We start from the raw sequence: 27,110 nt of genomic DNA, 5'->3' as shown, positions 1-27,110 counted from the left end.
GTTCTTAATTTTGTGAGTAAATCAAATCGTTTGATGTTCTCGTAAAATGAAGATAAGGTCTTGTGTGTACAAGATTTTTAGTGGGAGCTATGAAGTCTTCTTGGTCTAGTACAAAGAGCAATTATTCATTTCTTGAAGGGTCAAGTGATGGCTAATGCATTTTGTATGTAAATCTTGAAGAAGAAGATGAGTACATTTGGGATTCAAAATCTATAGAGATAGGTTTTGATGGATGTTTGAGCTTGGTTAAGAAACTTATATTGATAAGATTCTTATAAAGTTCAACGTTATATTGAAAGGAGTTTCAATCCCATGTAACATGGCACATTGCTTAATGATTCAATACTTTGAGAAAGTTTGATGAAATTAAGGTCTTGAGTGATGATCCTTATGCAGTTTACAAAGGATGCATCATGCATACCATGGACTATACTCGTCTATTTGATTCATGTGTTCTTAATTAAAACAAGTGGTGGTAGATTTCAATCGAAATCCAATGTAACGTTGGAATACAAATTAGAAATTCCTAAGTTCCTTGCGAAAGGGCGAAGGAAAATTCTTAGTGTATGGAGATGAAAATGATTATAAAACTTAGAAATTGCAAAATTCATGTTTATGAGAATGTCTCATGAACTCTACTTACTAAACCCCTTCCATTTCCAAAGCATGAGAAACATGCTAATGAAATTGGATTGAGGCAAATGATGTAATTAGAAGTTATATTTGTTTTTGGAGAAAAACAAGTTACATATGTAATACATTCATTTGCAGAATTATGTTTATCAATTGAAACAAAGTTTCAATCTTATTTAATCGTGGTTTCAAGATTAAATAAAATGTCCACAATAATTATGGATTGATGGGCTCATCAGGTTAGTTTATTTAAATAACCTGGTGAATGAAACCCCACAGGTGAACTAAATTCATACATTATTTAAGTTCCTAGTTCGAAATCATTAAAGTGGACATAAATGATTTCAATTAATGGACTAGCATGTAAGATTGATTGGATAGCGCAGTTTCATGGGCTATAGGAGCGTAGTGAAGCTCGGTCAATCACATGGATATACATGAATGATGCATGATCGAACTATAGACCTACTTTGAAGTTCAAGTATAGAGCTTCCGGATATATTAGTGGATTCCTTTGACATGAGTGGAACATTGATTTCATTCAATGGATGTTATGGCTGTGGTACACTCAAACGTCTGCCCGTAACTGGAGATTATAAAGGGTGTTTCCCGGTTATTTCAGAAGTTGAGTGGGAGCTTTGGTTGCCACAAGATTGGATAGAGTCTACCTATTTAATTAGGAATGTGTCTAGGCCCCTTGAAGAGGGAGAATTCAGAAAATGCATGGCCGTGCTCAAATGGATTACATTGTAACCATTTGTTTTGTAATTCTCACTCAGTTTTCAAGAAAAGATTTGTAGACTAATATGATCACGACATGAGATGCAATCATATTATCAAATCGACACACATTGACTTAAGGAATTTGAATGTTGCGCACTTGTCTCAGACAAGTGGGAGATTGAAGGAGTTGTGTCTTCGATAAGTGCAATTACTAGATATATCAAGGATCACTATTATGGAGATAATAAGTTCTTTCTCTTGGGGCGTCATCATCTGTTGCTAGACTATGAGAGATGATCATTGGGCTAGTCAAATAGTCCAAAGCCCGCTAGAATGGATCCTATGAGGTCACACACAAGGGTATTGGGTTAAGCAAGTTAGAGGCCCATTAATGGGCCTCATGAGCAATTAACTAATCATGAAATGGATTGGGCTAGCATAGTTAGATTGGAAATAAGTTTTGGGCTTTTGGCATGGGCTCTTATTTAGAGATGAGATCTATAAATAAGATCCATGCCTAGGGTTGCAAAAAAAGCAGTCATAATTCACACACAGTGTATTTTGACATCAAGGCAACCAATCCCAAAGACCCTAATTCCTCTCTCTAACTCACGGCTTTCTCTCTCCTCCCCTCGTCCGTACGGCCGGCCACCTTGGTGGCGCGTGTGGTGGTTCGTGGTGGTTCATGGTGGTTCGTTGCTCGCACTTCTCCATAGAAGGTCAATTGAAGGGTTCAATTGCAACTAACTAGCATTAGTGGAGGTCTTAATCTGTGCCCGTGGACCAAGTAGAGGAATCACGCTTGAGATTCTTTATCTCCCATTGTTCTTGCTCGATCGCACGTGGAATCACGCTTCAAAGGTACGATTATATGTTCTTTATGTGTTATGCATTAGATCTTGGGATTAGGTACTGTATGAATATGATTCATGTTTATTTCCGCTGCGTAGTACCTATAATTCCCTACAATTATGACCAAGGGACGGGAGTAAAATACTATATAAAATAGACATATCACTGGGCCCCGAAATCTCAAAAATTTCTCAAAAAAACGTGGATATCCTCCAGTTTGGAAATTTCTTCAATTTTGGAAATTTTTGACTTTTTTTGGCCCGGAAATAAAAATTGCCAGAATGTTTACCATGGCCCCTAATATCCTCCAGGAATCCAATTGGGTTGGTGGAACCATCCAATTTCCCTTTAAACGGCCAATTTACCGGTTTAAACCTTGCACTGATTTCATTAAGTCAAGCTTACCACAAACATTTATGACAAAATATAATGATCATATATGGTTCCAAACGGCATTATATGACCCCGAGATGTATCCCCTAAAATATCAAAACTTTTCTACCCTAGTCCTTGAAACCTCCAATTTTTTTCAAAAAGCGTGGATATTAGCCTTCAATTTTGGAATTTTTTGACTTTTTTTTTTCTTCCGAAAATAAAAATTGGCGAAATGTTTACCATGGTCCCTATTACATTCCAGGAGTCCAATTGGGTGGGTGCAACCATCCAATTTTCCTTTCAACGACTTATTTACCAGTTTATAACTTGCACCGATTTCATTAAATCAAGCCTACAACGAACATTTATGACAACATATAATGATCATATATGGTTTCAAACATCATTATATGACCCCGAGATGTATTCCCCAAAATCTCAAGGCTTTTTGACACTGGGCCCCAAACCTCCAAAATTTCACAAAAAAGTGGATATTTTGGAATTTTTTGACTTTTTTCCGCTCCGAAATAAAAATAGACGAAATTTTTACCATGGTCCCTAATACCTCCTGGGAGTCAAATTGGGTGGGTTGAACTATCCAATTTGCCTTTAAACGGTTAATTTACCTGTTTACAACTTGCACCGATTTTTATTAAATCAAGCCTACAACGAACATTTATGACAACATATAATGATCATAAATGACTCCAAACGGCATTATATGACCCCGAGATGTATCCCCAAGAATTTCAAGACTTTTCGAATCCGGACCCCGAATCTACTAAAATTTTTCAAAAAACGTGGATATTAGCCTTTAATTTTGTAATTTTTGACTTTTTTTCGCCCGGAAATAAAAATTGCCGAAATGTTTACCATGATCCCTAATACTGTCCGGGAGTCGCATTAGGTGGGTGGAAACATCCAATTTGTCTTTAAACGACCAATTTAGCGGTTTACAACTTGCATCGATTATATTAACTCAAGTCTACCACGACATTTATGACAACAAATAATGATCATATATGGTTCCTAACGGCATTATATGACCCCGAGATGTATCCCCTAAAATTTCAAGACTTTTCGACACCGGGCCCCAAAATCTCCAAAATTTTTCAAAAAACGTGGATATTAGTCTTCAATTTTGGAATTTTTCGACTTTTTTTCGTCCGAAAATTAAAATTGCCGAAATTTTTACCATAGTCCCTAATATCCTCTTGAAGTCCAATTGGGTTGGTGGAACCATCCAATTTCCCTTTAAATGGCCAAAACCTTATCGGTTTACAACTTGCATTTATTTCATTAAATCAAGCCTACAACGAACATTTATGACAACATATAATGATAATAATTGGCTCCAAACGGCATTATATGATCCTGAGATGTATCCCCTAAAATATCAAGACTTTTCTACACTGGTCCCCGAAACCTCCAAAAATTTTCAAAAATCGTGGATATTAGCCTTTAATTTTGGAATTTTTTGACTTTTTTTTCGTCCGGAAATAGAAATTGCCGAAATGTTTACCATGGTCCCTAATACATTCCGACCGTCCAATTGGGTGGGTGCAACCATCCAATTTGCCTTTAAACGGCCTATTTATCGGTTTATAACTTGTATCGATTTCATTAAATCAAGCTTACCACGAACATTTATGACAACATATAATGATCATATATGGTTACAAACGTCATTATATGACCCCGAGATGTATTCCCTAAAAACTCAAGGCTTTTCGACACCGGGCCCCGAAACCTCCAAAATTTCACAAAAAGCGTGGATAATTAGCCTTCAATTTTGGAATTTTTTGAATTTTTTTTCCAGGAAATAAAAATTGCCAAAATGTTTAGCACAGTCCTTAATATCCTACGGGAGTCCAATTGGGTGTGTGGAACCATCTAATTTGCTGTTAAACGGCCAATTTACCGATTTACGACTTGCATCGATTTACCGGTTTACAACGACCAATTGGATTAACTTGCACCGAACCCGGCTTGAACCGAAATTGACCCTAACTCGTTTCAACCCGTTAAAACCCTAATTTAACCCGGCTTGTTACTAACCTGACCTGAATTCAGCCCGACCCGTTTCAAACCCGACCCGAATTTTACCCAAGCTGTTACAAACCCGACCTGAAATCAACCCGACATGTTATTGACTTGACCCAAATTCAACCTTACTTGTTATTACCCGACCGAAATTTTACCAAACCTATTACTTACCCGACCCAAAAATTCAACCCGATCTGTTAGTAACCTGACTCGAAATTAACACGACTTGTTATTGACCCGACCTAAATTCAACCCAAATTGGTGCTGACCCGATTTCAAATCACCTTAAATGCAATTTAGACCAACTTATTATTGTTGATCAAAGCATTTAAACTAGATAGACCAAGTTGGTCCAGGCCAGCAAAAGAAAGGAGCATCTTCCTTCATCTTCCTAAATTATAGACTATAGTTCCCTAGTATATTATAGTTAAAGGAAATAATTAGCTTGATAAAATGATAATTATCTATTTATATTTAGTTGAACCCGAATACGACCTGACTTAGAAATGACTCAACTTGATTGTAACATGCAAATTATTGACTTGAACATAATCCGACTTGAATCCGAGAATGATCCGACTTGGAAATGACCCAACCTGATTATAGCCCGCAAATTGTTGACTTGAACTGAACTCGACTTGAACCCGAGAATGACCCGACCTGATTTTTATCAGCAAATTATTGACTTGAACCGAACCCGACTCAAACTCGAGAATGACCCGACTTGATTCTAACCCGCAAATTATTGACTTGAACCGAACTCGACTCGAACCCGAGAATTACCCTAACCCGTGAAAACCTCAATTAAACCCGACCTATTGCTCACCCGACCCGAATGTAACCCAACATGTTATTAACCCGACTTAAACCCGATAAGAAGAATGACCCGACGTGACCCGACTCAAGCATGACCCAACCCAAACCTGACCCGCATAGGTTATGGAATTAATCTAAATTGACCCGACCCGAGTTGATCCGACCCAAACTCGACCCTTTTACCCGAATTCACAGCTCTACATGAGATGATCATGAAAATTTAAGAAAAATAGGAGAGATTGATGGATAGCATTACCACTAGCATAAGACACTGCACAAAATTCCGTATAATTTCTTTCAGTAATACCATTGATTAACACTGGTGAGCTTGGCTTTAACTACCAACTAGTGTAAGATCAAATGTCACCTATGTTGGTAGATAGACCAAGTTCATTATCATGCCATTATTCAGACTGCAGTATAACTAACACTTAGCATACCCAATGTAGATTTGAAAAGTCTTGAACCAAAATTTTACCAACAATTATAGTACTTACTATAGATTACTTTTTCATAGTAAGCTAATTGACTCAACCACAAACAAAACCAAATGACTCATCTGTCATCAATCAATAATGACCGATTTATGACGACCCAATTATCACCTCTACATCTTGCAAATAGTAGACTGTCATAACCGACAGGAATGTTCCAAAATAGTTGAAATTCTCAACTTATACGAAGTGGTTTTCCGGTTAGAAAATTAATTATGAGAAATCGGAGTTTTCTTTTAGTAAAGGCGTTTGTATGTCGAAGCAGGAGAAGCATAAGAAGTACTTGGGAATTCCTACTATCATTGGGAGATCGAAAAAAAAATTATCACCTCTACAAAACAATGCACTATTAGCCAAATGTAGGAGACTTCCTTCCCATTCTGGTCAATCAGACCCTAACCCCTAAACATTTTGCCCCGTTTCGTCGACACAATTTCATTTTTTAAGGTCTCCCAATAGCATATCTATGTTTTTTTTTTCCTTTTTTCCAATATTAGAAAATCAGACGTCTATTTTGGTAACCTGCAATCATAATGGTTCATAGACTATACAGTTAGAGACTTAAGAGTTACCTTTGAAAACTGAAACGATATTTTATTAGTGCTTAAACACAAGAAAGCTTGCACAAACAACGACAAGAAACCTATTCATTCCAAGCAAAGCATGTATTTGTACAAATAATAACTTGCTCATATGTTATCTACTCATTTTTCCGAAACAGAACCTAGTCAATAGTCATACAAGGGCAAACAAAAGTCCACAGACTTTCAACCTGCCTAGGAATTCTCAGGAATCCCATCCTCAAACAACTGTATCACATCAGAAAGTTTTGGTACAGCGAGTTATTTAGCAAATTACACGGGAATAACTTCATCTTCCGCCAGTAGAGCTTGTAAGTTACCAAAGCTGATGTTTCTAAAACTTCCTCTGAAAATACAAGTAATGCAAAACCAAAGTTGCAGATAGAGGAACACAAAGGCGAGAGGGGATTCTGCATACTCAGCCGACAACTTAAAATACATATAGTCAGCTGAGCAGAGGAGTCAGCTATTAACTCTACTCTTTCACCGGTTCATATAATAGCTCCATGCACTTATCTCCAGTTGAAGTTGTGGGAGACAAAAAACCTGTAATCAGGATGATTGACATTTAGAAGCCGGAGCCACTCATCAGCAGCTTGCAACAGGGAACTGGCCTTCTGAGAATCATCAGCACCATTTTGATCCCAAACGGAGAGTTTAAACTTATAAGAAGCCATACCAAATATAGGCAATGGTATCTTAAGACCTATACTAAAGCCCCCATTTGGAATCTCCCTTGGACAAGAACTGTTATGACTTTGCCACTCACTCTGTCCACCTGTAAAAATTTGGAATGCCATCACATCAGGCACAACAGAAGACTAGAAGAGAATAATATACTATAGCCAGTTTCAAGAATTATTGAGACATACCACGAAGAGGTGTTGAGAGGGAGTGAAACGTCAAAAAGCAGGAATCCAAGTTCTGGAGGGTTGGACCAGTTGGAATTCTGTATATTGGATACCTTTTCCAAAAAAAAAAAAAAAAAAAAAAAAAAAAATGTAAAAAGATAAAAAGATCAGGTAAGCCGCAAGCTAAAAAAGTAACATACTACAATTTCAAAACATGCAAATTGAAAAAACTGGCAAAATCATACCAAGCAACAGAAATCCAACTTGAAGGCGACAAATCGCAGCTCCTGTATGTTTTTAATTCCGGGAAACGTGACGCGAGGAGCGATATCTGTAGAAATTTAAGTCCAAATTAAATAAAGTGAACAAGTAATTAAAAGTATAGAGAAAGAATAGTATAACATATTAGCAGAAGAACCAACCTTATCAGCCAATGGTTCCCTACTATAGGGAGGATCATGCTCAAAATATTCGAAGGTAAGAACACCGGGAGAATTAGAAAATTCTCCCTCATCGCTAGATGAACCGTTGAAGGGCTTATATCTCAGTGAAAGTGCCTTCATATCCTGTAGAGTAGACTCTGCAAGATCCTGCTGATTCCATGCAGCAAAATTGCAAGGCCCTCTTTCTGTTTCACAATCACTGCTGCCATCACTACAAGTTTCTCTAGATGACTCATCACTCTCCTCCCCAGGCATTCTGCAACAAACTCATAAGATTATCAAACATTTGAGTAAGCAAAAAATAGTGCACAAGGGAAACATTAAGACACTCAAAACAAGCATAAACTAAATATGTATTTAACCAAATGGCTTGGTCTGTAACTGACTGTTTTGTAAGTTATATTACAACTTAATACATTAATGAATAGCTCTTCAATTCTTTAAACACAGAAAGGTTGCACAAATTTGAGCCCAAGCTCAATCAATAACAACTTTTCTAGTCTCCTCCAATAATAAGTTCATAGCTTTTCCAATTATTGATTATTGGAGACTGGAAAAGCTGTTATTGAAAAGCTTACATCCCAAGAATATTGAAGGTGTAAGCATAGCTGAGGCTTGATCATTTGATACACATAATGATCAAATTGGTGCAAAAACAGACTGTCAATCTTGACCTTATGAAGCACAAAATGATGCCTTAATCTGAAAGAAACACATGAGTTGGATCTAGAATAATTCAACTTTTACAAACTCCCTCTGTGCTAGCTCTGCTTACAGTGTGCCTAAGTGAGCTATGATTATTAAAAATGGCAATATAAAAGTAATATCTCAGTTTCTTTATGTTATATTTGATCCACGGTTTAAAAAAAAAAATTGAAAAGGGTGAGTGGGTATGGGTGTAGGATTAAGTAAAGAAGATGTGTGTATAAAAAAAAGTGAATGAAGAGCGTGGAAAGGTGCAATTATTGTATACCTAAAATAGAATAAAGAAAAATGGATGGAATATATACGAATGGACAAATATGAAAAGTGGGTAGAACAATTAAAGATCATAAGGAGTATAAAATTTCAAGGCTCCTCTCAGCTTTTCCTTAAAAAAATCTTAAAACATTTCCATGCATTAAGCACCAAATAACCAATATAGTCCACAATAAACATTCCAAGCTAGCTTAGACTTTGTCTAAAAATAATATCCTCAAAAAAAAAAAAAAGTAATTCAGAAAAGGTATCATTCAATTTGTTGTGGAATAAATGATGGGAAAGCCACCAAAACAACCATACTATGCAAGTATGCATCTAAACATATATAGTGACTCAAAATAAGCATCAAACTATATCTGCAACCAAAAGCAGTTTAAAGCTAAAGAATAAAGACACACTTTCAGCCTTTTAGGTAAAAAAAAAAAAAAAAAAAAAAAAAATCAAAGAACAAGGAGTTTAGCAGTTTGTAGAAGTGCTGAAATTTTCTTGAATTTTTGGGGAAGAAGGGGGGAGGGGTGGTAAACAGATTCATTAACATAGGAGAACATTTAATTTGCAAGAGTAAAAAAATTCCTATCCACAGCTTTACATTATTCTAAGATAAGCAATTAGGCTTGGCTGCTCAGGTGTCTATCTCACAGAGTAACACCAATCAAAAACCATATTGTGCCTCCAACTCTTTTGCATCAGTACGAGTTAATTGATTGTTCAAATGATGTCTACTAATGCTTTAGCAGCTCTAACTGTGGAAGTTACAACCCTGGCAATTAACATATGAAAGCCCCTCATATTCTCATAGTGATACAGTAAGTCATTAAGTACCATACACTTCCACTGATAGAGTGATAGACATATGTTAACATCAAACACAGATGGAGTTTAGCTGTAGCATAAACATGTTAAGACACCACTTTAGCTAAAAAGTTAAGGATCTTCTTTCAAAATTACTACAAGAGGAACCTATAACTTGGATGTGGTGAACATAAAATTTATAATCACTTCTTTTTCATATAACATCAGCATCACATACCATCTCCTTTCTATTTAAAATATGGCCCCAATATCTGCATAAAATGTTCACCCACTAACAAGGAACATTGATATAGATTAAACATCAACTTCATTCATACGTAACCATATCCTTCCTTTGTCCTTTAGGATTGCTCCATTTGCCTTAGATAGCATCTAATTAATAACAGAATGCTTCTTAATCAAAGAGTTACTTTTAGCTGTATCATTATTTCCAAAGTACATGCATCACTTTTAATATAAGAACATTTAATTTTGAGAAACTCATAGAAAGGCCCTTGCATTAAACCACAGCTTCATAAATGTCCTCAAAACCCAACTACTTGTACTTCTATGCCGTCTAATCCTAAGAGTTGTTTGGCTCAAGATGCTAAAGAAAGGGAAAAGGGGTAGTTCTCCTCATTTCCAGAGTTTGGCTCACCTTTCTTCTTCCCCTAGTTTGACGGAAGGAACAAACTCAAAGTAATGTTTCCCTATGTACAACCAACACCAATTTAAAAAAACTTACATTCATTTCAAGTTTTTGATTCTACATGAAAAACAACTCTGAGCATCATATGCCAAGTCAGCCAAGAGCACCAACCACATCATTACCAACAACCAACATTGACTCCTAGAGAACCAACACTCTCCCCCTAATAGCCAAACTTATCCTTCTTGCACAGCAGCAATCACAACTTTAGCCTTCAGAGCCACTACTTCTCCAACCTTCCAACTAAGATTAATGCCAACCACACCTCTAAACTTAAAATGACTGTTCTTCACCCTCTCCCAACTCCTACTAAACCAAAACAACTCTGACCTCTCCCACTAATTTTCCTTTGAAGATTTTACAGAAGAATAAAATGTTATCCTGTTCAAAAGAACTGTAATAATTAAAATGCTCGGAGAGCATTGTCCCATCATCTTCTTTTAATCTTTTCTGATCTGGCAAGCTTACACACAACTCACACATTGCTAAACTATTAGGAGAGAGATGCTTAATCCTTTCCTGGCTCTCTTAAGACCAAAACAGAGATACTTGGACAAAGAATGGATGTTCTCCAAAAAGAATGAGGTGATCCACCTCACAATGGGAACACCTACAAGTTTATCATGGGAAGAGTGTTCTCCAAAAAGAATGAAGTGCTACACCACACTATAGTAACTTCTACAATCATCTTCCACACATGCAATGACTTCTAAAATTATGAATGCTGACATTCAAGTTACATCCGAATGAAATAGATCCCTTATCCTCAAACATACAATTACTAAAATGACCTTGTGCATTCAAATTTAAAGCACCCTATTTTACCTCATCTACATTTATTACCAAAGAAACTTCCGTATCCACTATGCTCTCAACCAATGTAAAAACCTAAGTAAAGGTAAAAGACTCATCACTAACAAATACACCAGTGAAAATGTTTGCTTCAAAGATAAAATGTTAAAATTTTCAATCAACTAATTGAAGTTTTGAAGAACCATCAGCAGTTGGCAAAAAATACATAGCTCAAGCTCATTCAAATTGGAACCTAAATTTTTTTCAGCACACTGATAAACTAGCAAGAACAAAAAAAAAAACCCATACAAACTGCAAAGAGAAAGAGGGTGAGTATTAAAGATTGAGATAACTCGTGGTTGGTGAATACAACGTAAATTTCATGTCTAGAATAACTTCCCCAACAACTGCTTTTTTATTCACTGATGATCCTAACTTCTTTGAAAATACAATCTAGTCCCCAGGTCCTTGGAAATGGAAATCCCTCACAAAAGAGTATGGTATTCAAGGCTTAAATTTTACACAGTGCAACACTACATTAATTAATAGATCAGGCATAACCTTTACCTTCAAGATTTCATCTTCAGATCATAAAGCAATTGCTGGATAAGCATAAAAATTGTAATAAGAGATGATTGCAAATACATGTTAAAATGAGCTACTCAATACTATGCATCTTTTTTTTTTTTTTTATTTCTTTAAATCAATGTTCAAGATAGTGCTTTGCTACTATTTCATAAAAATCCACTACATTTTCTTTATCTCCTTTCCCATATACATGCTTCACAATTGTTGATATTCCTTCCAGATCATGTTAGCACTATAATCAGTATAATGTAGCCTTTCATGTCTCCTCATAATATGTACTTCTATTGACCAAAAGAATAGTACTATCAATTATGAGTGTCTTGAGCTCATAACCATATCTTAACGCATCAAAAGGCTCTGTATTCTCTAATCTAATGAACAAGTTTTACTACTTATTGTCTTTTGTGGAAGGCTAGAAAAAGCATACTTGATAAGTGAGCAATTTTAGTTCCTAAACACACAAGCCTCAACAAACTTATGCATAATCAAATAAAAAACAATTTGATACAGAACATTCACAATATTAAACACACAAGCCTCAACAAACTTATGCATAATCAAATAAAAAACAATTTGATACGGAACGTTCACAATATCAAACGAAAGACATTGACATAAGAAGCAAACAAATCAAATAAATAGCAGACCTGGTTCTTGGGGAGGGCTTTGATGGGTCTATGTACAACTGAATGCCCGATAAATATGGAACATAATACTGCACAACAGAGTCACTACCATTTAACAAAAGCGGCACTCCTGCCCCATACGCACTCCACTCCTTAAACGACTCCCAGAGATCGCCAAGCACGAAGTACAATCGAAACTCATCATCCTGAGTTCTCCATCCCTTCATGCTCGTCTAACATAAAGAACAAATTTTCATTACTCAATCAACCAACACTTCAATCTACCAAAACTATCCAATAACAAACACAGAAATTAACCCAATATAAACCCAATTAATCAACTAACACAATACCCAAAACCCTTAACAATCAAATTTCACACTCCGATCAATTAAAACTTCACAAATCACCCCACATTGTATCAACACCTAACAAAATCAGATCTAATTTCACTTGAATCAACTAACAAAAACCAATTCAAATCAATCTCATACCTTAGAGAAGTGTTGAGCAGGGACAGACGGAGTAGTGTGCTCCAAAAACCGATCCAAATTCGTCGAATGCGACAACGACGACACCGAAGCACCCGGTGTCGTCGTCGTCGTAGTCGCAGTGGAAGCACAATCATCAGATTCCACTCGATTCTCCGACGACGAAGACGAACTCTTCACTCTCTTCTCCAACTGCGGCTGATTACCCACTTCCACCGCAACAACCCCCGATTTCTGCCGCCTCTGCTGCTGCTGTTGCGCCGACAACTGCGCCTGATTATGGTGGTTATGATTCTGATTCTGATTATGATGTTTCTCTTTCCTAATCTCATCTCTTTCCTGCTGTTTCTGCTTCTGCTGCTGCTGTTGTTGCACAACAATCTGTTGCTGTTGCTGCTGCTGTTGTTGCTGTTGAAGCTGAAGTTGCCGTCGCACCGCCGGAGGATTGTAAAACCTATCACCACTACGACTACGACCGTACGACGCCGTCGACATTTTTAATTGATTAATTTAATCAACAAAAAAAAACACAAATTTCCCAGAAAAATCGAAACTTTCACAACCCAAAATCTCAGATTTCGGATTTCCTCTTTCTCTCTCTAACCCCAAATAAAAACTAGGGTTTTAGCTCTTCTTCTTCGGGTTTTCTAGGGTTTCGATGAGATTAAATTTCTCCCCCTTTTTTTTTTTTTCTTCACACTTATTTTAGAATTATTAATAAAACCAAAATTATAATACAAAAATAAAAGAAAACCCCAAAAGGCCAAAAGATTAAATTTTTATTAAAATTTTAATTTAATTTTTATAATTTATGGAGTCGTTGCAGAGGAGAGAGAAAATGGTGGAATTTTGTGTGGGAGTGATTGTTGTTAGAGACGAAACGCCGCGGACAAAAGAGGAGAGAGAAAGAGTGGAATTATCAGACTCACTTAGAAAGGTTATGGTGTGGTTGAGTCTAGAGTTTTCTACTATGGAACTCTTTTTTTACCTAGATTTTGATCATGGGTTTAGATTATGACACGTGTAATGTTGTGTGTTTATGTGGTGAAAATTTGTGTGGTATTGTGGGGTCCACTTGAGATATTAAGTTAAGTTGAGGAAGCTTCTTAGTTATTGGTTGATTTTTGATTAGGGGGGTAATTGCTAATTAGGTGTAGTTAATGACTAGTGAGTGAGTGTGCAAATATGGCCAAGAGTGGATAAGGGTTTGGATATTGGTACCATCTCACTATCAACTCTAAAGAAGTAAAATTGATATGGTTTGGTTAAAAATTTATTTATTTTTATTTATTTATTTTTTATTTTTTGTGATTTGAGTAAATCCCAGTGGTGATCAAAATTCGGGTCGAGTTGGGCCTTGCTAGAAAATTCATGTACAATCCGTTAAAAAGTGTTGGATTTGTCGGGCCTAAATGAACTTTTTGGGCCGATTCGAACTTTGATGACTAAAATTGTGTTTTTTTGGCTTGCCCAAACTGGCAAATCGAGTCGGGCTTGCAGGTCAGGTCATAATTGATCACCTCTAGTAAACCCTTTTTTATTCGGTTTTAGAAGAACCAAAACATCGTCGAAGTTGCTCTAAGAAGTGGAAAGTTGTCTTTTTAAATTTCAACCAATCTAGATTAATCATTACTTAAGACTTGTTTGGTTGAAGTAGAAAAACATGAGAAATGAGGCTTTCTAGGAATTACAAGTTAAGTGAGTTATTTGGTTGACAAAAGTTTGGTGAAATGGGGGAAGTGTTACACTTCTTATAAAATGTAGGAATTTATTCCCTCCGTCCCTAAATTAAAAGTCTATTACTCTTTATTATGTGAGTAATAAAATGTTAGGAATAAACTTCTAATAAAGGGACGGAGGGAGTACTTATCTATTGAAATCCAAATACATAAATTAGAAAGCTATATAGAGATGACTAAGTCCAAAAAAGTCATTTTCTTTGCAAGAATTTTCTTTAATATAAGTGCATTAAGTATGATTCATTAACATCTACTGCCTACTGGTATTAAATTATCTTTCAAGTACGTGAATAATATGATTTGATTAATTACGAGTATGTGACATCTTTTCTTCCCCATTTCAAACCAATTATACTATATAATTTTCCTCTTAAAATAAGGTTCTAAAGAAATGACTTTATTTACTACTATATGGAGTTTTAAATGTATAGTATTCTAAATTAAAAAATGACCTTCCTAATATAAAGTTTTAAAAAGATGATTTTGTTCATATTAGGCTTAAAGTTCTTCAAAAGAATGACAAAACTATGTGTTATAATGTGAATTTTCATCTCACTTATGGATGAAAATAATCTTTGTTTACAAGTGTTTTTTTCTTATGAAGTGATGATGTTGATTTTATGACGTTTACAAAATTAGATCACTCTTTAATTTTCATGGTAATACACTAATACTATTGCAATCCTCTTGTTTTATTGGATTACTTTACAATAGTTAATAAGTCGTGTATTGGATTAAGATGAAACGAGTATAAGTTATAACTTTGAGTTTTCTCAATTAGAGATTTTATTTTTTATTTAATTCCTATTTGCTAGCTAGAAATAACATTTTATGCTTCGCAAAATCAAAGCATCTCATATCTTCCATTCCACATACACCCCTTTTCATCTCATCTTCTTTCACATCTTCATTAATGTAGTAATGGATCTAAATGAAGTATATTCTTTATTTGATTTAATGATCCTCTTATAAAAAAAAAGTCTTAGCACTAATATTGACACTTGTTCGACACATAGGGTTGATTGTTGACATTATTGCCAAAAGGGAAAGGGAGGAACATTATGTAACATTGATGTACAATCATTGAGAAACATTCCTATTCCTATTTCTTTTTTGAAGTAAGTTATTTTTAATAAATTGAAATTATTTTTGCTAAAGTAAAATTATTTTCTGTGTATTATTTTTTTTAAGATGAAGTAAACCGGACCTTACTTTATCATTCCACGTAAAATTATTGTATTCAATTAACATTAGTCAAGTATTAACATTAGTCAAGTATATCAGAATGTCATGATTAACATTCTTGTTTTGTCCTCCTAACAAATCAACAAAATAATAAAAGTAAATTAAATTGATCAAACATAAACTAAAGTGAGTAAAATAAAAGTAAAAATGACCAAAATAAAATTAAAATGATCTAAATGAAAGTAAAATGAGCAAAATATAAGAAAATGCCTAGTTCACTTGTTATTTGGTTAAAGTCGTGAATATATATATATACCAAGACTCCTTAAAATAAGAAAATGCCTAGTTCACTTGTTATTTGGTTAAAATGAAAGTAAAAAAAATGGAAGAACTACAATTTCCTTGCAAATCAAAAATTCCAAAAAAATATGTAATTTTCTATAAAATAGTATTCCCAGCCTTAGCTTCCTTGATAATTCATAATCCACATGGAATTTAATTAATACAATTCTCCGTTGTACACTAAACAAGTTAAAACAGTACTCCGTCACAAAGTCTTATATGTGGTTGGCCACACGATGTGGCCATCCATTATGAGGGTTACTTTATCAGTGTTATAGGGGTTACTCGTTCAGTTATACAAGGTTTACTTCGGTAGTATAATAGGGGTTACTTGGTCAGTATTATAAGGGGCTACCGGGTCAGTGTTACAGGGATTACTTTGTTTTTTAATAATTGGCCACATGATGTGGCTAGCCATACACAAGACGCACTGATACTCCGTACGTTTCATATGATTTATACAAAGAACTTTATTAGTTTTTGTGAAAGTATAAGAATTTATTTTCCAATACATGTCGCCCCCAAACAAAAACTTAAAGCAATCAAGGTACGAAATTGCTTTTATTGTATGAGCTATGAAACTTTGTTGTCACTCAAAGAACTTCACACTCTTTTCGGCAAAACATAATTGTAGAGGTGACTATTATTACTTGTGGTACTAACTACTAAGTGTTAGTTATGAGAGTAATGGTTAATTGTGAACAAGCTACTAACTACGAAAATAGATAATTAAGTGTGCGTGTTTCAAAAAAAAAAATTAAAAAAAAAGATACTTAAGTGTGCGATTTGGTAAAGTAATGGTTGAGACTAGTTGTTACCTCCATATATAGTGGAAAATAAACGAACAACTACCTCTTTAATTTTCAAAAGCTAGATACCTTCACCACTAACACTATACAACTACTACATTAAAAACATTCAAATGTATGTGTAATTTAGCACAATATAGGGTTTTAATTTGGTCAAACCATTAAAAGCTAAAGGCCTAAAGCTACTCAAAAATTACTATCAAACACGCCCTTAAATAAATTTCACTGTCAACCAAACAAGCAATCAATCGACATTCTACAATTGTGACCCAATCTGCTCTAGAACCCTACCTACACTATATCGTCTGTCTGAATTGAAAGAAATGTAAAAATCTGAGCAACTTCAGTATGTAATTGGTAATGTGATGTGAGGTTATGTGACATTGTGACTCCACCATTTTGAAAATTAAATATACTTACTCCAAACGAGATGCTTGTCAAACGCCAACTACTTATATTAAATATCTCTCCCTCTCTTTTCTCCAGTTGGCTTTGACTCATTTACTTGTTAAAGAGAAAAATAAAATAAATTTATCCCCACAATTTTTTTTTTTAATTTTTTATTTTTTTAACAAGAATACAATAGTAACACGTGCAGTTGTGTAAATCAAAATTGCTACGTTTCTTTTTATGGAATTAAATTTACATTATTTTAAGAAATACAAGTATATGAACATTGTGTATAATTAATTAATACTGTTATATAAACAATATTTTTCAAAGAAAGAGATGTTACCATTGAAAATGTGGTTTAGATAAGAGGGTCCATTGGCACGTTTACAAACCATGAAATGGCTGGCATCCACAAAAAACAAAGTCATGGACATGAAACATGATATTGTTAATAAGTGATAATATTATTAAATTAACTAGTCTTTTGGCCCGTTCAATGAACGGATTGTAGCTCATTTTATTTTTCTTGAAATGTGTTGCTTATTTGTGTTGTATGTGTCGGTGATTTTTTTTGTAATAATTTACTTAATTTTCTTACTTAAAATTTGCAAGTTAGGAATACATAAAGATTTTAACATTAAATAATTTGTTATTTTAACTTTTACATTAAAAGGGGTATAGAGAGGATTACAACTTTTTTTTATAGTGAAAATAGAACACTCAATTTTCTTACTCAAATTTGTAAGTTAGTAATGCATAAAGACTTTAACATTCAATATTATTTTATTTTATCTTTTACTTTAAAAGAGAGTATAAAGAAGAAATATTAATGGATGTAATATGTGGCATATGGGTGAATTATGATGACATGTGGCATATAGGTGATTGTAGTTTGTCTTTTTAAATAATAATAAAGTATAGATAGATTATGGGTTTCTTCCACTTCTTAAGAAACACAAAACCACACTATAGCAAGAGTTCCTTAACACACTATAGCAAGTGCTAGGATGTCATGCCAACATGTTTTGTTATGTTATGATTATAACTTTTGGGGCGTTATGATATTTTATATAATTCATCTGTTTCTTAATTGTTTAACGATATTTATATAGACTACTCTTTAAATGTTTAGCTACGAGCTAATAAGTCGAATCAAGGATATTTTTACTATTTCAATTGATAATTTTTTTACAATGTACTATTATGTTAACTTTCTCTTTTAAAAAAATTAAAATAAAAAATTATCTAATCTAACCGAGTTGCATATATATTGTATTAAAGTTAGTTTGGTTTTCTTGTAACAAATTTGTAATTACCAAGTACCAAAATTGCCGAAGAATGAGTAGATGATGTCATTTAAAAAAATAAAAAATATGCATATACACCCGGGTGCAAGTGTATCGAGTTTTTAATCACCACCTCCTAGGCTCCTACCAAAACCTCCATCCCTAAACATAGCAATTCCTCCCCATCCTCTAGCATTGATATCATATCCTTAATCCTAACACTAATCATTGGACTAGCTTTGTAGATTGGAAGAGTAGACTCTTACAAAATCGGAATAGGTTATTAAAAGGCTATATCAACGAATGGAATACACTTGACACTATTCAACATCTCATCACATACAAAATGAATGTGAAAGTTTGTCATTTGTTGGGTTTGGCATTTGTAAATTGTAATTGTAGCCAGAATTAATTGGAAACTTGTCATAATTCGAACTCTGAATCACAAGATTCTCCTAGAATATTCTTGTGTAAGAAACAAAACTGCTTAGATACTACAAACGTACCAAGAGTACTTGATATTTGATACTACTCGTAGCTGTCTAGTGTCTAGCAATCTAGCTAGGTTACACATCTAAATACTTTCGTATCAAATAATTTGACTTATGGTATTAACTCTTATGCCTTTGGTAAATCAAATTTTGGAATTGATCTGAATTATAAAAAACGAGAAACAGTTTGAGGTGGGAATCTTTTACTTTTTTCTATCACTTTTAGTGTCTAATCCGTAAATATCAGATCAAATAAAAAAAAAGGGAAAAAAAAATTAAAATATGATATTTCTTACTTATTTCTTACTTCTACCATGAAAGTAAACTAATAATATGTATAACCTTACCCATAAATTGAAGGAAAATTGTAAACAAATAATCCCACCTTTAGGTGGTCTTCCACAAACAATCCCACCTTTCTAAAATCCAGAAACAATCCCACCTATTCCCCCTATCTTCCATTAACGATCCTTCACCTGCTGAAACCGGTTAAAAAATTAGATTGCTTAGAACAACCGGTTTCTTCTAATTTAATTTCCAACCGTTAAAAAGCTTATACACCATTAATGACTTCTCCCCTGTTCTTCTCTGAGAATTTTATAAATTGCCCCCCCCCCCATCAATTAATTTTTTCATCTTTCTTCATCTCATCTCTTCTCTTGTACTCAAAGCTTTCTTTTTTTTTTTTTTTCCAGTTCGCTATCAATGGCAAGTCATAATTCAATTGGCTCCTCTTCAAGGTCGAGGTCGAAGCAAACCTCGTCTTCTCAGGTGGTTTGCTACCACAATGAAATTGCACCACTGAGGACAGTGCGCTACGATGGTCCAACAAAGGGGAAGCGGTTTTTTGGGTGCTCATACTGGCCTGTAAGTATTTGCGCACCAAATTGTTGTTTTTTTTTTTTTTTAATTTGCTTTGTTATTGCTGTAATAGCCTAATTTGGGTGATTTGTAGGAGCAGAGGACTTGTGGCTTTTTCAAGTGGGCTGATGAGGTGGATGATGTTCGTGATCTACAGCATTTGGTTATGGAGAAGGAGACCAGAATTTGTGAGCTTGAGTATGAAATGGACATGATGAAGGATAAAGTGAAGAGGCTCAAGGCAAAGAAAGAGAAGCTGGTTGAAGAGGTGGAGGAAATGGGCATTGCAACGACTGAAACAATGTTTGAACTCAAGGAAAACAACACTGACAAAAGGCTAATGCTTACTCTGGTCTTCTCTTGGGCATTTTTCACCCTTGTGCTGTTGATGAAATAGGGTGTGTTGATGATGGGGTGAAGGTAGCTTTTTGGGGTTGCTGTGAAGGTGTAGTATAAGTGGGTTGTGGGTTGGTTGGGACATTTGTATTTTGGGTAGTTTTCAGATGTGAAAGTGTTTGGTTTTTTTGCTTAATTTGGCATGCTAGGATGGTATTCAGTAGGCTAGGCTTGACTTAAAGAAGGAAGTAGGGCTTGACTGTAGTGTAGGTGCTGACCTTCACTGACTTTTGTAACCATGGCAATTTCAATGAATATATGACTTATGTTGCTTGGTTAAATTGTTGTTGCTGAAATTCTTGCAATTTAATTGTTGTTGCAGCCACTGTTTTAAACACTTTAATACAGCATATATACTATGAAAAAATTGCACAAACAGAGAGCATATATAGCATAACATGAAATTCTTCAAAATACAAGACAAACTCTGTTCAAATGAAGATACATAAACATAGGTTTGAATTGCATAAACTTAGGAATGTCATTGATCTTAACTAACTAATACATCCTTATTACATGTTGTTCTAATTTGAGGAACCCTGACTGAAGTTGTAGGAGAAAGTAGTGGTGTATGCTGAAACATCTTGAGGTCCTGCACTTCCTGGTGGCTGCATTGGAAAAAAAAAAAAGGAGTTAGTTTTGTTTCCACATAAATAGGCTTTGTAATAAAATAGTCAATAAGTTACTGTCATACATTAGTGAATGTAGAGCCATCTGATGTCAAATAAACACCAAAACCTTGGGGGACCTGATTTCTTCCTCTGCCTCTTCCACCCCTTGATCCTCTACCACCCCTTGTTCCTCTACCACCTCTGTTACCTCCTGTTGTTGTGGTAACACCTCTTCCCATACTGCCTGAAGCTTCCCCTCCCCTACCAGTTCTCCCACCCTTACTAGTTGGAGCATCCCTTCCCCTAGCTCTGCCAGTTCCCCTTCCAGCTGAGTTGCCTCCCCTGCTGATCACTCTACCTCCCCTTCCTATTCTTGAAGGTTCAGCTGTTGCTGTTAGATGAGTAGAAGAGCATGGGTGCATAGGTTGGGAAGCTGCAGCCTCTTTCCTTGGCCTACCCCTTGCTCTCTTTGCTGGAGGCTCATCTGGGGTTTGTGGGGCTTGTGGCAGAGTAGTTCCTCTGTTGGGGCACCTTTTCTTATTATGGCCCTTTTGTTGACACACAGAGCATGTCATTTCCATGCCATGTTTGGTCAACTTTCCTGGCTTTTTAGGGTCCTCAAATGGATCCTTTCTTCTATTCTTCCTTGGCCTTCCTGGTCCTACTTTGATGGGGGGTGGATCCATACTCAACTCTGATTGAGGCCAATGCCTTTCACCTTCAATTGGAGGGATTGAATTCCCATATGCTTTCAAGTACATCTCCTTCTTATAACACTCATCAACATAATCTTCTGCCTTCTTATGACAGAAAAAAATTGCAGCCACTGCATGGCAACATGGGATCCCACACATGTCCCATTTTCTGCATGTGCAAGTTCTTTTTTCTAGGTCCACAGACATAGTGTCCAAGATATGGCTCACTTGAAACACACTGTGAAGAAGGAATGACCTCACAATTAGCAGCTTCCTCTTTCTCTGATTCTAGCTTCTTCTGAATCCTTGGACATAAAACACTCTTCCATTTTTCCATTTCCTGCCTCTTAATCACCAACCTCCTCATTAAAGCTGCCCTTATATCCTCTAACATATAAAGCAAATGTTTTGCCCTAGCATTAATGATATACCCATTAAATGTCTCAGCCATGTTAGATGTGATGGCATCTGCCTTCACATCAGTTTTCAAAAATGCCCTGCAGAAGACATTTGGGTTGTAACTTTTGAAGCCTGCAGCAGCTGCAGCATTAGTTGTCTCCAACTTATTAAGTGCATCTCTATAGTCAGCTTCACTATATGACTTTGCACAGCTCCAAAACATCAATTTCATTTCATCACCTCTGAAATTCTTGTGCCAATTTGAAAAAATATGTCTTGCACAATGTCTGTGCTCAGCTTGAGGGAGTGTCACACTAACCCCTCTTAGAATGGCCTAGTAAAGCAATATGTATTAATGAATTCAGCAAAAAAAAACCAACATAACCAAATATATGTATTAATGAATTCAGGAAAAAAAAAAAAAAAAACCAAAAACAGTTGAAGTTTATACCTGATGCTCATCTGACACAATCGCAGTTCCAGAACCATCACCAAGCTGAAGGCTTTTTCTGAGTTTATTCAGAAACCACTCCCAGGAAGTATTATTTTCACCCTCCACCACTGCCCAAGCAATTGGGTACATCTGATCATTCCCATCTCTGCCTACAGCAGACATCAACTGTCCCCCTAGGAATGTCTTCAAAAAGCAAGCATCAACACATATAATTTTTCTGCAACCCTCCATCCAACCTTTTTGCAATCCCTCAAAACAGACATACAACCTCTGAAAAATATGTGGTGGCTTATTCTTGTCCATGTATGTGACTAAGTCCAACTGTGTGTTTGGACTGGACCTTTTCAAGGCTTCAAGATACCTGCCAACCTTCCCGTAATGCTCTCTCATGGAGCCATGAAGCTTTTTGTGAGCATGCCACTTTACCTTGTAAGCAAACTCTTTCCTAATGATAACCCTGTAAGCTCTCCTGACTGTTTCAATGATCTCTTTAGCTGGCCAATGAGGCCTAGCCTTAAACACATCAAGTAGTTGTTCTGCCAACCATGACCTTTTCAGCTGCTTGTTTTTCTCCATAGTTCTGGTGCAACTATGGTCTGACACTACTGTTTTAACTACAAAGGAACCTCTCCAGGAGTCCCAAGAGGCATACAACCTAAAAGGACACCCTTCACTGCACCTCACACCAATTCTTTGTTGCCTACTTTTATTTGCTGACACAATAGTTAGATTTCTACCTTGAAAAATTGCAAACTTAGCAACAGCTTGCTTGAAGTCCTCCCTAGTTGCAAATCTATGCCCAACTTTCCACTGAAACTGAGTAAAGTCAGTCTCAAGCCCTACAAGCAGACCTCTCCTGCTCTTTCTTTCCCCAATTGTCTCCTCTTCATCACTTCCCCTAGGTGTGTGAATTTCTTCATCAGATTCTTCATATTCAGAGTTGTAACCAGCCTGTTTTCCACCCTCCCCAGCTTGTTTACTAGTCTCCCCAACCTGTATACTACTCTCACCCCCTTTGTTCCCCTCCTGTTGTGCAGCTAAATTACCCTTAGCAGCTTGAACTTGTAGTGATTGTGCCAATTCTACTACACTACAATTGAAACCTTTCACTCTTTCCCTTGCCTCCCTTTGCTCATCATCACTACTATCAGCATCAAAATCCTCTGGCTCCTTCAACTCTTCAATGTCACTAACATCATCATCTTCCCCATCTAAATCAAAGTTAGCTTGATAAATCTCATAATCACCTAGCCAATCCTCTTCCTCATACTCATTTCTGAGATTAACCTCATCCTCTTTTTGAAACAAATACTCATCTGCATCAGACTCACCCTCCAAATCATCTTCTAACACATAATCTCTATCATCATCATCTTCATCACTTCCTAAACCATACAGTAACTCATCTATGGCAATGGGGCTATTAGGTCTGTCTTCCTCCCAATCATAGTCCCCTGGCACTTCACATCTAATGAATTCAGAATGAGGCTCTAATGTGTTTTCTGTTTGAGTTGGAATTGCTGTTGTTTGACTAGGGTTTTCTGGTAATGAAATGGAGGTACTAGATCTAGGAAATGGTTGAAGTTGTTTGTTTGTTGTTAGAGTGGGGACCACTTCTACTCCTTTGCCTTTAGACTTTTCCAACACATGCAGCTTCTCTGAAACTGCACTAGATGCCTGACTCAAAATGCCAGCTCTCTTAGGTATCAATTTTTTGGGCCTATTGGGCTCATGTTCTGTGGCAACAATGGCTGAAGTGGGCTGGGTTGTGGTATTGGATCCAATCTGGGATTGTTTAACAAATTCAGGCTGAACATCATCAACAACTACATACAAGTCTACTGTTCTGTTCTCCACCATTACCCTACCCAATTCTCTGAATTCATCATCAGTAAATGCAGACTTTAACCCACCCCTTAAGTCAAGTGCAGGATTTAAGTAATAAAGTTTGAAATTTCCAGAATAATTACCACATTTAGCAACTAATTCCTTCATATAAAACCAACACAACTCATCAACATCAACATCAAAAGTTCTGAACTTCCCTCCCAAATAAACCCAGTAACCATTACTGTCAAATTTAAACTTCCCACCATGATATATTTTCAAACATGCAAGACCCATTACAATACGCAAACAGTCTCAATAACTACTTAAATTACTCTTCACTATGTTAATCGAAGCTATCTTCGTTTAATTGCTTTAATTCGCAAATTTAAGAAAGCTAGGGTTTGTCGAAAATTTACCTCTAATTAGCCCACCTTGAATTGCTGTGCTAAGGACCTTAATTTCCTTCAATCAATGAACAATTGCAGTCCTTTCGATGAAGATAAGTTTCTGAAAGTTAATTTTTTTTTTTTTAATTGTTACTTTGTTTCATAAAAATGGCGAAACTTATGTTTTTTTTGGGGGAAAACCGTTGGAGAAGAAAGACTTTAGGGAGGGAAATAGAATAGGTTCACCGGTTTAAGGGGTAACCTGTAAAAAGGATCGTTAATGGAAGATAGGGGGAATAGGTGGGATTGTTTCTGGATTTTAGAAAGGTGGGATTGTTTGTGGAAGACCACCTAAAGGTGGGATTATTAGTTTACAATTTTCCTAAATTGAATACTATTGTATATAAAAGTCAACCACATCACTTAATTAGGATCCATTATTCCAATTTAGTAAGTACATTTTGACCATAAGTCACAATATTTCATTGTTTAATGATATTTAATATTTTTTTGTGAATTTTTTATTGTATCATAAAAAAAAAAATTTACAACTAAAAATTTGTAAAGAAGCCATCCTCTTAGGCCACTTCCATTTTATTTCCTTTGAATTATGATATGAAGTATTATTTAACAAACCAAATATGAGAACATATTAAAACCGTTTTCTTTCTCTTTTAGCTTTTCTAACCAAAGCTCCTCAATCAAAAGAGGCTTAAGAGATATATTCTAGTAAATAATCATTTTTTAAAAAAAATTATTTTATTATTATTTTTTTTATAGAATGTATTAATATAAATATCAATTTTATATTTTTCTAAATTTTGAAAAAACCATGCAACTAAATACTAATGTTTGAAAATAGGAATAATGTGGTCAAAAATGAAAAAGACAACAAAATAGATTTTTTGGTTGTTTTGTCCCAATTTGATTCAAGCAAAGTATAGCCACCAATTGTTTTGTATTTTTGTTCTAAATCAATAAAAATGATTTATATTAGTATATTAAATTGTGGGAATCGTGTGGTGGCAAAGGTTTTCAATTGTCACGTGCCTTCTTTCAATTATATAATTCCTCCTGCAACATCACTATTTATATACTTATATATTTTGGCCCTCACCACACAAAATTGGTTCCATTTTGATGCACATTGGAAATTTGGAATCATTTTATAGCAAACAAATGTTAAATTAATCTAAGAATAAGCTAATTTCACTTTATAAAAAAGAAAAGATATAGAGGTTATAATAAGTAGATTTATTTATATTCATTTTAAACAACACACTTGTGGATCTAACATACAATAGCAATATTAAAATTACTAATTTATTTGATGTAATTAAAATTATTATTGGTTTCTCAAAATTACTACCGCGTTTATAAAATTAATTTTAAATACAAACAAGTAAGTTTATAATAAGAGTATATTAGTGTAAAGGCCTAAACTGATTTACTAAACTGAGTTGAACTGATTGTGGCTGAATCGAACTGAATTAATTGGAGTTGAAATGAATTAAACTGAATAGAGCTGAATGAATATTTTACGAGAGAAGAACACTAGGAATTAAACTGAACTGAATTGATTGGAGCTGAATTGAACTGAAATTAAGCCGAAGAGAACAAGCCCTAAGACAATATCTTATAAGATTACTCATTAACATTTGTGGGCCTCTGTGGCTGTTATGGGCTAGATAAACTGGACCCGTACAATGGGCTCCAATCTAAGATTGGGCCTTCTTAGTTTCTACTCGTTCAATGACAGAAAGGGGGTGACTGTTATTGCAATTTGCAAAGATTTTTTTAATAAAAATCAAAACATTACCTAGCCAAATCCATTTACTACTATATATCATTGTATGGTGACAATTCACTTAAAATATAAATTAAAGCCTCAAAATAAAAGTAAATCACTCTTTATCAATAATTTCAATTTTATTTTTTATTTTAGAGCTATACATACAGACAGACATCTATGCTAGAAGAGATCATATGAAAAATTAGTTTGAGGATATATAAAACTTGATATTAGTTCTATTAAGTTTTGGTTTTCTTTAAATTGGTTAGGTGATGTTTGTGTAGAAATATTAGTTCTAAATTAATTGTGGATGAAGCACTCCATATAAGATTGGGTTAAATTTTGATAATCTATAGTTTGATTAAAGTCAGATAATTCTATTTGGATCAACAAATACGGGTAACTTTTGCTACATCCAAGTCAAATCAGCCATGGTTATGTTAAGACTGAAGCAAGAGAGAACACCAATGCTCCTTGCAACCTAAAACAAAAGTTTCATTTGACCAAATCACTTCATCCCTAAATAAAAAGTTTCATTAGAACACGGACCCTTAATCCACCCAACTCATAACTTCTTTACCACATACACAGTTAATTCACTTTTAATCAACCAAATCTCACTATATTATTTTTAATATTCACCCGTAA

The 27,110-nt window shown here is 35.1% G+C and overlaps 1 protein-coding gene across 1 annotated transcript; it reads right to left on the bottom strand.

Moving 5' to 3' along the window:
• Positions 1 to 6,559: 6,559 nt before the first annotated feature.
• On the bottom strand, positions 6,560 to 13,729 carry LOC145631422 (uncharacterized). Its single transcript, XM_081683489.1, has 6 exons — positions 12,797 to 13,729; positions 12,324 to 12,535; positions 7,794 to 8,070; positions 7,617 to 7,702; positions 7,393 to 7,484; positions 6,560 to 7,298 (listed from the first exon to the last, which is right to left on the bottom strand). Exons 1-6 carry the CDS (start codon positions 13,286 to 13,288, stop codon positions 7,033 to 7,035), a joined length of 1,425 nt encoding a protein of 474 aa, XP_081539615.1. The 5' UTR covers positions 13,289 to 13,729; the 3' UTR covers positions 6,560 to 7,032.
• Positions 13,730 to 27,110: the final 13,381 nt, after the last annotated feature.

The sequence above is a fragment of the Chenopodium album genome, chromosome 5 (assembly GCF_948465745.1).
Source record: "Chenopodium album chromosome 5, dcCheAlbu1.1, whole genome shotgun sequence".
Taxonomy (NCBI): Eukaryota; Viridiplantae; Streptophyta; class Magnoliopsida; order Caryophyllales; family Amaranthaceae; genus Chenopodium; species Chenopodium album.
This window is presented reverse-complemented; position numbering and strand designations above follow the sequence as displayed.